Below are 12,626 nucleotides of genomic sequence, written 5' to 3'. Positions count from 1 at the left end.
AGCCATTGATTAGTTTAAATGAAAAGCAATGGCTCAGATCGTTGCTTCCAATAACAATTGCGGGTCGAGTCTTGTACTTCAAACCTGACTGTTGAGTCTTTACTTCTCAACGACAAAACCAAAGTTTCTCTCCTTCTCCTTCTCCACCCAAAATCCATGTCTTCTCACCATTGATGTTTGAAACTCGTCTCAGGTTGCACGATTGTTGCAACCTAAGCTTTCTTTTTTTTCCTCTCTCTCATGAAAATTGTCGCCGAACCTCGTCATCTCCTTAGTCCTCCTCACTGCTGCCGTTTGGGTTTGACGATGACGTGGTCACCGGAGTTCATCACTGGTGAAGACCTCGGTGAAGTTCCCCAAGTCTTCATTTAAGGTAAAGTTTTGAGTTTTCTGAGTTTGAAGATTTGGGATTTTTCAGACTTCCCTTGAAGTTTTCGCACCAAAAGTTGGAGACTTGGAAGCAGAGAAACACATCTAGAGTACGGGTTCTCTCTCTTTTCTGATTTGTTTGATTTCCAATTACAAAATGTTTTACCATATTGGGGACTTTTCTTCTTTCTGTTTCTGGGTTTCTTCTTTCTTTCTTTTGTCAATGTTATGGTGTTTTCATTGATTGTCTTATGTATCTTTTTTAGTTTTGGGCAGCAATGAAAAACAGTCATGGGTATTTTTTTATTGACATTGGTTGAATTTCTATCTTTTCTTTTCATCGGCACTACTGACTGACAAATTTAGGTTGGGTGTATGTGTGCTTTTGCTCATTTATGTAGACCTGCTATTGATGAGTAGGAGATTTCAAGTTCCACTAGTATAGATGAGGATAGTTGTTCATCAACAGGTGAACCCAATACATGTATGATAATCCATAAGTTTGTTGACATCTTATTTTGTAGAATAAAGTCCCAAACAGATCAGTTAACTACCAGCAAACATGATCTCTTAAGGTAAGCTTTGGATCTGATTTGGTCCTTTTTAGGGTTATGGATTTTGTGGTGTGTTTGATTTTTTAGGTTTTGGATTTGCAAGATGATATCAGGTTGAGTATTAGCTTTATTAATTAACTACTGTGCTGGTTTCGACATTGTTGAGAAATTGTTGCTGTGATTGGTGATTTAGCTTATCAATTTTGTGGTGTGTTTGATTATTTAGGTTTTGGATGCACCGGCCTTGCAAGATGACTTTACTGATTTAGCCTCTGTATGGATTGTAGGTTGATTGATGTTTTGGAAGACATAGAATTCATTTCAAGATTATATGGCAGAGTCTTGTTGATAGTCAATTTTGTATGTAATGGTTTTAATTGTGAATGGTTGGTTGGACACTCAGAAGATTCTTGGAAGATTGGTTAGATACGGATCATTGAAATTTTGTACATGATCATTATGATCTTTCTTGTTTTGTTCATGAATGCCAAACTTGGATTTATAAATTGACAAATTTATTGAATGAGAATCTAATGATCATCATTTCAGTAACTAGCTCTCTCTTAACTTGTTTACTATAATGATAATATTGAATTTTAGCACTTGAAAGTGAGTTGATTTACATGAAAGAAGATGGAATAAAAGCTAGGATATGATACCAGCTTGAATATACACCTAAAGTATGAGATTATTATGGGAGATATAACAAATAAAAGTTGCTGTTTTTGTTTCTAGGGAGATTTAACTTCTTTCATCAGCTGATCTTGTTTTTCCAGAGTTGTCATGACTTGATATGTAATGATTCCAAAAATGAATGAGGAACTATGCGATCAAAAGTTGAATTCAGGAGTTATATGTAAATCTAGACTCAAAATGGTTCCAATAAATGTCTGTTGCCAAAGTAGACAACAACCACAACCAATAAACAAAATGCTCTCAAAGCAAAGCTGAACCTTTCTGAATCTAATACAATATACAACATACATGGATTTCATTCCTTCTATAATACTATAAAGTACAACAAAATGAACATTCTCCAAAATAGCAAGAGCAAAGCTTTGTGTTATGAGAAAATGCACATTACATTCACACTTTCTATACATTGATTTCGTAAAGCTAAGAGGTCACCTTACTACTACAAGCATTCCACAAATAAACATAGTTTTCCTACCCCACATCCAATAAATTATGCAGCAACCAGTCCACCAGCATTAGCGAAAATCGTCTTGCAAAGTCGGTGCAACCAAAACTTGAAGAATCAAACACACCAAAAAATTCATAAGCTAAATTACCAATCACAGCAACAATTTCTCAACAATGTTGAAACCAACACATAAGCTAATCAATAAAGCTAATACCCAACCTGAAATCATCTTGCAAATCAAAACCTGAAAAATCAAACACACCACAAAAATCCATGCCCTGAAAATGACCAAAGCAGATGCAAAATTCGAAAAATCCCAAATCTTCAAACTCAGAAAACTCAAAGCTTTACCTTATACAGCGATTTGGGGACCATCATCGGGGTCTTCACCGGTGATGAACTCCAGTGACCACGTCATCGTTGAACCCAAACGGCAGCAGTGAGGAGGAGTAAGGAGATGATGAGGTTCGGGGAGGACTGATATCGGGCATTGAGAAAGGAAAAGAAGAAAGTTTGTGTTGCTACAATCGTGCAATCTGAGGCTAGTTTCAAGCGTCAATGGTGGAGACTAGGAGTTGGATTTTAGTCGGAGAAGTCGAGATGAGAACTCTGGTTTTGTCGTTAAGAGAGTGAGACTGAGGATTCGGGTTAAAGCACAGAGCTATTTGACCTGCGATTGTTATTGGAAGCAACAATCTGAGCCATTGCTTTTCATTTAAACCAATCAACGGCTGAGAATATTTTGTTTGCACTTTTTGATACTCACGGATCTCCTCTCTCAATCATTAATTGCTGTATGTGTGTGTGTGTGTGTGTGTGTGTGTGTAGGATTTTTCTCAGGTACGGATGTCAGTACCGAAATTTCGGTACTTTCGGTACGGATTTCCTATTTTCACCCACTTTCCGATCACATATTTTGATCTTAACCGTTCAGTTTTTAGGCCCTACTGTATAGATCATCTCTACAAAATTTCAGCCAATTTGGTGATCGTTAAGGCATCCAAAACTAGGGCTGGGATCGGTTCTGTTTTTTGATTTTTTTGCCGGAACCGGAACCGATGATGTTTTCCGGTTCGGTGTTGCTGCGTTTTTTTGCCGGAACCGACTTGAAACCGGAACCGACTTGGAACGGTTCGGTTACGGCTTGTAACTAGTTCCTGTACACATGTAAACCTATCCAGTTTCTCAGCTTCCCAACCACATTTTGTTCTGCAATTTTCTCAGTTTCTCCATTAGAGAACACACCAGAACTGGAGGAGGAGGAGAAGAGGAGGAGAAGAAGAATATGGCTGATGCGGCTATGAGAGGGAAGAGATGGGGTAGGTATGACTAAAAAGAAAAAAAGAATTAGTGGGGAGTAGATTAAGGAGACTTTTTGATTTTCTTGGCAATTTTCTATTGGAGAAACCTAGGGAATTGGAGTGAAGTCAGTGAACATCACGTGCTGATAGGTAAGGAACATAATAGAGAGAGGGAATAGAGAAAAAGTCAAAAAGAGAATAGAGAAAGGGAGGTAGTGGGCCGACAGAGAGAGAGAAATGGGAGTAGGTCAGTAGGGTATGTATTTTATTAGAGAAAAAATAGTATAAAAAGTAGAGAAAAGTGTAAATATATGCTACACTCTCTCGGTTCCAGTAAAACAAGAAATAAAATTGAGGAACCGAAACCGAACCGAAATGTACTATATTAGAACCGAACCGAAAATAAATAGTGAATTAAGAGACAAAACCGAACCGAACCGGCCAAAATCGGGTCGGTTCGGCCCGGTTCTTCGGTTTATCGGTTTTTTTTTCCAGCCCTATCCAAAACTACAATTAACACGAAAGAACCGAATCTGTCGAACCGGAATCGTTCGTGTACATTGTTGTAATTTGCAGTTTTGGATACCTTAACAATCACCAAATTGGCTGAAATTTTGCAGAGGTGATCTATACATTAGGACCTAAAAACTGAACGGTTAAGATGTGAAAATGTGATCGGAAAGTGGGGGAAAACGGGAAATCCGTACCATCCTCAGGGTACAGACGTCCGCACCGTAGCCGGACTATATATATATATATATATATATAGAGTACGGTGTGTGCTTTAGGTGCCTTGAACATCACTTTTAGCGCAAAATAACATATAAATGTGTTCAATTTGATGTTATTTTTTACGCATTGGTTTGTGCTTCTGCGCCTTGGCATCAAACTGAAGCATTTTTATGTTATTTTTACGCATAGGATGCATCAAGGCGCGCCTATTGATAACCCAAAAACTAGATTCTTGCAAATGCATGTTGTCATAAAAAATCCCAATATAACTATAAAACATCAGCTGGAGCTTAATAATTATTTGGAATTCATCATGCATTAAAGGAGTTGGAAAAATCATATGTAATATTTTCAACACGTCTTTGCCCCCCTGCAAATGTTGAATGATTTTATAGAAAAGAAAAGTGGCACATGTTAAATTTTTATCTCATTTAGAACAAGAAATGAGGTTGACGTGCTCTGTGACCATGTTCCACTTGTGAATTGTGAGCGATGATTTTCATCTCATTTTTCCTTCAATTTCCCATCTTTAAACATTTTCTTGTTAACTTCAAGCTGAGACCAAATAAAACATCCCCTGTAGGTTAAAAGGAAACATTAAACCACTTCACCTAAACCCTAGTTTTACACCAATTAAAGCAAGAACCACGTTTTTTTTTTTTTTTTTGAATCAGGGAAAATGTATATTCATCGCAAGCCAGAATAGGCCGTTACATACCCTTCTACTGTCATTTAAAGGCAGAGACAGACAAGAAGTTAGTGGTAGTACCCACAAGTACTGGTACGAACATATAGTCCTACTCATTATACATTTAAAATTCGTAGAGGTAGCGGAGACCCTCATTTGGTACTACTTCAGAGGCGCTAGAAGTAAATAGAGTGCACACAAGTGCTTAGCTTCCTAATACAAAGGAAATTATTGTAATTAGACAAAACCAATTCCCAACGGGTATAGAGATTGGGGAGGAGATGGGGATAGAGGTAGATTTTGATCCCCAGTTCCTACCCTCCCATTACCATCTCTACTTCAACAAAGCTCTTTGGTCAAAATAGAATTTAATTGCTCCTAACAAAGACTAACTTAAGGGCATTACTTCCTCGTGTGTCATATATAATAATTTTGCTAATTGGACTCTTCGTAATAATCTATAGTTCTATAATTATTCAAAGTGATCCATCGATTGTCATTGTGCAATTTAATCATCATGTCAATTATAACGTCTTTATCACAATCCAACAGTGGTGACCAATCACAAACATGAATTCTTATTGTAATATCAAGATCAAGATGAAGTTAATAATAACGAAGTTATTATTAATTAAAAATCTATCATGACAATTGACATGCAATTAAATATCCTTTATCAAATTTGGCTGTGATAAATGAGATAAGTATTTTAATGTCGTTTCTTCTTTATATAAAATGAAAATGAGAGGGAAAAAAAAATGAAGAGCAGAACCTACATGGTTCTTATGACTTGGAAAACGAAACTACCCGCTTCTTAGACAACATGTTATAAACTTATAACATGCACAAATTGTCAGCTAGGGCAGTTAATTATAATGCCAAAAACATGGATCTTAGTAAGTTTCTCGTGGTCAAATTAAGTCGATTAAAATTGTCCATTATTGCCCTCACCAGCTATTATATATAGCTCTAAGTACAAGCATGAATCCACAAAACCATTCCGTCAAATACTAAGAGAAAGCTAGCTATAGCTGCGTATCTCTTCAAACTCTTCTGATAAATTCTGATAGCACCAGCAAAACATGACGATCAACTCTCTGCTGCAAAAGCCGACCTCCTCCTCCTCTTTGCCCATAACAAACACAAAAAATAGCATTCTTGCCGCTTCCGTTGAGGTTGAAGAAGCTGAAGCAGCACTGATGAATACTAGTATTTCATCAGCAGAGAATAACAACAATAATGAGGCAGTTACGGTGAAGGCAGTGGTTACAGTGAAAATAACAACGGGAAGCCTGCTTTCCAACTTGTTTGGTTTGACAGCACCCCTCGATCTTTTCACTGATTTGCTCGGAAAAACCTTTCTTCTTGAGCTTGTTAGCACCGAGCTTGACCCTGGTAAGCAGTACTGCCTCTGCAATATATTACATATGCATGATATGAATGGCCACTCTTCTCTTTTACCATGACATATGCATGCACAAATTTTCGAATCTATTATTAATTTCCTTTTGAGTAGTATAGAAGTATTGATCGTCACATCACGTTCAATCCGTATGAGTTCTATACTTCTATAAAACAAAAGATTAGCCATGCATAAGATGGCAGCGTTCTATTTCTAGCTACATGCTCATCTGCCAAAAAGCATGAAGAAGAAAAGATGCAATGAATCTAGTTTGAAGGGCATGTGTTATTTGTGCATGTACTGTTAACAAATGTCCCAAGTGATATTCATATAATTCTCGATTGCCTGTCCTTTGGTGAGTGGTGACAAATCATTAGGGGTATTTCAGAGGATTCACTTTATAGAAACCAACATGTTTTTTACACCCATTAATTCTTTTTGCCATGTTCTTGCACGTGTTTATTCTTTTTTATTTTACATATATTAAAATTATATTCACAATTTAACTTGAGAAACTTATTTTTATGTGGGTTTAAGAGGCTAATGATGTTTTTTTTTTTTTTTTGCCTTGCCATTAATTCCACCACTTTAGGTTTATCACTTTATCAGCGTGCCTTACAAATATGTCCATACATCTATCGGTTATTTCTATTGCACTTGGTTAATTTCTTTCCAATACAAATTGATTTCAAGTCATACAATTTTATCTGGGTTATAAAAAGTAAAAGTTACACCCACATTAATTTGCAAACAAATAGCTACCGTATCAGTGGTAACTATCCATCATATATATAATCTCCGACCTTTTGTTTTTACCCAATAATTTCTATTTATTTTCTCAATAGAAATACTGCATGTATTGTAAATGCACAGCATGCATGGTCATGTACATATAATCACTTATCTTTAGTAGTTTTACAGTAGTGGGTTAAAAATTGAATCAAAACCCAAAAAGTTCATTGCATTTTTATCCGCTTCAAAGTTATTATTATTATTTTTTTAAATTAATAGAGGATTAGGCGATATCAACCCCTCATTATTATCACAAATAATAACTCAAATAAAAATAAAATATCCTTTATCTTATGGAGTACCTGAACTTTAATTTTGATCACAATTAGTATCTGAACTTTTCGATTTCATTTCAAATGGTACCTGTCACTAACTTCCGTTAATGTTCCGTTAAAAACTGACATGTGCAGAGCACATGACCTATATTCAAGAATAGTTTGACGAAAATATCCATTTAAATAATCTTGTTTGCTAGATGTTTTGATCAATTAATATGTTAATAAAATAGAAGTTCAATTAAAAATTAAAATGTATTTTTACCTTATTATGAAAATAAAATTAAAATGTATTTTTACCTTCTTATGAAAATAAAATTTAAAAACAAGATCTAAACAAAAATTAATTTGTTTTATAGATACAGAAAAAACATTTCAAACAAAATTATACAACTTTTTTTTTTTGGACAAATTATAAAACATTTAAAACGTACAAAAACTTATAAAATTTTCTTTATTTAAAAAAAAAAAACTTTCGTAGGTCTTTTTTTTTTTTTTCCTCCTGTTAATCATAAGTGAAAATAAGTGATATAACAAAAAAAGAAGAGGAAAAAAAAAGTAAATTTACAAATTTATCTTTAAAAATATGGTAGACACATATAAGTTTTTAACGGAACATTAACGGAGGTTGGTGATAGGTATTATTTGAAATGAAATGAAAAAGTTCAAGTATTGGTTGTGATCAAAATTAAAATTCAAGTACCATTGATAAGATAGAGGATAAGTTCAGGTACTATATGTGTGATAATAACTCTTTTTGTTTGTTAGTTCCAAATGTTGAAGGAGATTAGCCTAATGCTTCTGGGTCGTTCTGGCAGATATTGGGTTGGAGAAGAAAACAATCCAGGGGTATGCGCACAAAGTGACCAGAATTGACGACGAGGTGAAGTATGAGAGCTCCTTCACCCTCCCAGCTGGTTTCGGAGAGGTGGGAGCTGTTCTGTTTGAAAATCAGCACCACGAGGAGCTTTACATCAAGACCATACATTTACACATCAATGGCTTCCCAGACCCTTCTGTGGTTACTGTCCCTTGTGATTCATGGGCTCACTCCAAGTATGTCAATCCAGACAAGAGAATCTTCTTCACCAGCAAGGTTGGTTAGTTGGTCCTTTCATTTCATGTTTGATTTTCCTTTATATTCAAGTCTGCAATCCATTAATGCATCAATACATTCATTCTCTGATTGTGGTAGACTAGCTAGATATATGAATGCAGTAATTAAATCTCTGATTGTGGTATCCAGTTGATCACAGAGTTCGCTTACATTCTTATGACGCAATTTTATATATGCATACTTCTAATATTGTACGTGTTAATCACTCTTTACAATGAAACAGTCTTACTTACCATCAGAGACACCAAGTGGGTTGAAGAGGCTAAGAGAACTGGAGCTGCAATATTTGCGAGGAAATGGGGAGGGTGAAAGAAAAACGTCCGACAGAATTTATGATTATGATACATACAATGATCTTGGAAATCCTGATAGCGAAGATGATTTGGCTAGGCCCGTGCTTGGCGGCAAAGAGCATCCATACCCGAGGCGCTGCAGAACAGGACGACCACGCACCAAAAAGGGTAACCACTAATCAATTGAAATTTCAGATGCAAAGATAGGCAATGGATTGTAATGGATATATTTCGGTACTAAGTTTCTGTTGAAATGTTTCTTACCTGCTGCATATACATGGATAAACAACCTTATACTAATACTTATATTTTGATATCTCTGCTACAACTATTCAATTCTGTTCTGCATTATGAAAAATAATATTGTTTACAGAAATAAACTAATCAGTAATTGTCCCCATCATTGCTAAAAATTAGAAGAATATTAGTCACCAAAAAAATTTCCTAAGTTTTTGGCTTGAAATAGTAATTGTATTTTACTTGTTGGGTAGAATGAAGGTATCCAAAGTGAGCTCAAAGTATAGAGAAATTAATGAAGTCAGTGGAGATACAAAACTTGGGATTTCTTTGGGTGCGAGCACAGACAAAATTTGTTTTCTAATTGGATAATTATTAGCATCACTCTTGTAGTCTAGTACTGGAAAGTATTTTGATCTTGGCATATACAAATAAAATCTGTCATATATGTTTTTGAAGATGGAAATTTGTCCAAATTTAGGGTTAATCGCAATGGACGATTTCTTAGCTATTTGACTAAGCATGCATCTGTAATATTGAGAAACGATCTGAAAGCTATATTGAGTTATATTGTTACATCAATGCAGATCCATTATCGGAGGAAAGAAGCAGCAGTGTGTATGTACCAAGAGATGAAGCTTTCGCAGAGGTGAAACAACTGACATTTGCTGCAAAGACCTTGAAATCCGTGCTGCACGCTTTGCTCCCGCAGCTTGAGATGTCACTTATTAATCCAAACCTAGGATTTCCCTACTTCACAGCCATAGATTCGCTGTTTAATGAAGGAGTCACAATGCCTAAGCCAAAAACTAGTGGGCTTTTTCAGTCTGTCATCCCAAGGCTAGTGAAGGCTGTTAGTGACAGCCAAGATGATCTTTTGCTCTTTGAGACCCCTGAAATAATCGATCGTATGCCTCCGTTCCTCCCTCTTTCTGTCTTACATATGTAAAATTTATAAAGAGGACTAGGATCTTCTTTTTACGAAAATAAATGACCACGTTGTAGGCTTCATCCTGTCATATATGCAACTAGTGGTATTGCTAACTCTCGATGATTACGTAATCTTTGACTGGAAATTTGCAGGTGATAAATTTTCCTGGTTTAGAGATGAAGAATTTTCTCGGCAAACTCTAGCTGGTCTTAATCCATTTAGTATAGAGCTAGTCAAGGTATGCTTTCTTTCATTATTTGCTGATACAACTATAATTCTTTTACTTTTTACCGCTCCATCTTGACGATATTGTTGTCTTGCCCCCAAGATTTATGAGCACAACTGTGTTAGCTAAATCCTGTTCTTCTCTGTATGCAGGAGTGGCCATTGAAAAGTAAACTGGACCCCAAAATTTATGGTCCACCTGAATCATTGATCACAACAGAACTTGTGGAGAAAGAAATCAGAGGTTGTATGACTGTCAATGAGGTAAAAGAATAAAATAAACTCCTGTTTTGATTGTCCACCATATAACTTGAATCATATGAAGTCGTGCGTGGTTTGTTTTTCAGAAAATAAAAAATGTTCGAAATTGAAATGCAGGCCTTGAAAAGAAAGAAGATGTTTATGTTGGATTATCATGATCTGCTCATGCCTTATGTAAACAAAGTGAGAGAGATTGAAGGGACCACATTATATGGTTCTAGGACACTGTTCTTCCTCACTGAAGAAGGCACATTGAGGCTTGTTGCCATTGAACTAACTCGCCCACCTGTTGGTGACAAGCCACAATGGAAGCAAGTGTTTACTCCTACCTGGGATGCCACTGGATGCTGGCTGTGGAGACTCGCTAAAGCGCATGTTTGTGCTCATGATGCTGGCTATCATCAGCTTGTCATCCACTGGTAAGAAATTAGTATCCTACATATGGGCCCGAATCCCTTTCTAAGATGATTTTTTGTTTCATCGGTTTTGTCCGAATCCTCCTTTCCTTCCCAAAAAAAAGGAAGGGGAAGGATTTTCTGCTTTAGTTCCTTAAGCGCACCATGATGAAGGAACTTCAACTCAAGCCTTTAGATTAACAATATATTAGGAAATATGTGCCTAAGCCATGAAGTGTAACTTACTTGCTTCTACTTTTCCTGTTTTCACAGGCTGAGAACTCATTGTTGTACGGAGCCATATATAATTGCCGCCAATCGCCAATTAAGTGCAATGCATCCCATCTATAGACTTCTACTTCCTCATTTTCGGTACACAATGGAAATAAATGCCCTGGCTCGAGAAAGCCTCATCAATGCAGGTGGAATCATTGAGACCTCCTTCTCACCGGCAAAGTACTCCATTGAGCTCAGTTCAGCTGCTTATGACAAGTTCTGGCGCTTTGACATGGAAGCTTTGCCAGCAGATTTGATCAGAAGGTAAACTAATATAGATCCGAGTTATTATGGGATGGAGGCAACTAATTACATTTACTTGATTGAGTACTCCGTGTAATTCATTGCTTTAATTTCAATTTTAGGGGAATGGCAGTTGAGGATCCCACAGCTGAGCATGGCTTAAAGCTAACAATTGAAGACTACCCATTTGCTAATGATGGTCTCATTCTTTGGGATGCTATTAAGGAGTGGGTGAGGGACTATGTGAACCACTACTATCCAGACCCAACTCTTGTTGAGAATGATCAAGAGCTTCAAGCTTGGTGGACAGAAGTTAGAACAAAAGGCCACGCTGACAAAAAGGATGAGCCATGGTGGCCAGTTCTGAATACCCCAGATAACCTAATACATGTTTTGACAACAATAATTTGGGTAACAGCTGGTCATCATGCAGCGGTAAACTTTGGCCAGTATATGTATGCCGGATACTTTCCAAACAGGCCTACAATAGCTCGAACCAACATGCCAACTGAAGATCCATCTGAGGAGTATTTCAACAACTTTTTGAAGAAGCCGGAGTCTGCATTGCTAATGTGCTTCCCCTCACAGATTCAAGCAACCAAAGTGATGGCTGTCTTAGACGTGTTATCGAACCATTCACCTGATGAGGAGTATCTTGGTGAGAAAATGGAGTCCTCTTGGGCTGAAAATCCTGTCATCAAGGCTGCATTTGAGCGCTTCAATGGGAATTTGAAAAAGCTAGAAGCAATAATTGATGAGAGGAATACTAATATAAACCTGAAAAACAGAGTTGGAGCAGGGGTGGTTCCATATGAGCTTTTGAAGCCATTCTCAAAGCCTGGGGTCACAGGAATGGGAGTTCCTAATAGTATTTCAATTTGAGTAATGATATTGATCCTAAATAAAGTGGATCGGATTTGGGCCTAATGTTTTACAAGTTAATTCTTTCTTAGTGTTGCTATTCCCAGCAATATCAATATCTCGTACTATTTCTGTGGACAATTGGTCCATGCTGTTATGTTGGGGATGCCTAAATTGGTTTACTCTCAGTCTCCGACGAACCAACATTTCTTTGTTTTTCTTTTTCTTTCTTATTTGACAACGTTTTTCTTACGACAGACATTTTTCATCTGAATCTTTTCTCTTATTTTCATGAGTCCTTGCACATTTTGTTGGTCTAGTACGTAACTCTAACGTCAGACTCAAGTTATTACCAATGAAAGCAAGAATCACATTGGTGACTAAAAGCAAAATTAACGTAGCAAGGATCACATTCCCTACTTTTTCTTTTTATATATTTAATTTTCTCATATTTCTAAGAAATTAATGGTTCTATGTTGAAATTATAATTGGCAAAATTGCACATCATAGGATAATACGACACGAAAATG

The 12,626-nt window shown here is 36.5% G+C and overlaps 1 protein-coding gene and 1 long non-coding RNA gene across 2 annotated transcripts; one reads left to right on the top strand and one right to left on the bottom strand.

Annotated features, from left to right (window-relative positions):
* Positions 1 to 1,887: 1,887 nt before the first annotated feature.
* On the bottom strand, positions 1,888 to 2,679 carry LOC121050408. The gene is made up of 2 exons (XR_005802873.1): positions 2,419 to 2,679; positions 1,888 to 2,172 (listed from the first exon to the last, which is right to left on the bottom strand). It is a non-coding gene; the product is annotated as an uncharacterized LOC121050408 (long non-coding RNA).
* Positions 2,680 to 5,791: 3,112 nt separating this feature from the next.
* On the top strand, positions 5,792 to 12,382 carry LOC112175375 (linoleate 13S-lipoxygenase 2-1, chloroplastic). Its single transcript, XM_024313047.2, has 9 exons — positions 5,792 to 6,183; positions 8,076 to 8,353; positions 8,598 to 8,835; positions 9,492 to 9,812; positions 9,988 to 10,073; positions 10,214 to 10,324; positions 10,439 to 10,740; positions 10,990 to 11,256; positions 11,358 to 12,382. Exons 1-9 carry the CDS (start codon positions 5,871 to 5,873, stop codon positions 12,115 to 12,117), a joined length of 2,676 nt encoding a protein of 891 aa, XP_024168815.1. The 5' UTR covers positions 5,792 to 5,870; the 3' UTR covers positions 12,118 to 12,382.
* The last annotated feature ends 244 nt before the right edge of the window (positions 12,383 to 12,626 follow it).

This window comes from Rosa chinensis, chromosome 7, assembly GCF_002994745.2.
Source record: "Rosa chinensis cultivar Old Blush chromosome 7, RchiOBHm-V2, whole genome shotgun sequence".
Classification (NCBI taxonomy): domain Eukaryota; kingdom Viridiplantae; phylum Streptophyta; class Magnoliopsida; order Rosales; family Rosaceae; genus Rosa; species Rosa chinensis.
This window is presented reverse-complemented; position numbering and strand designations above follow the sequence as displayed.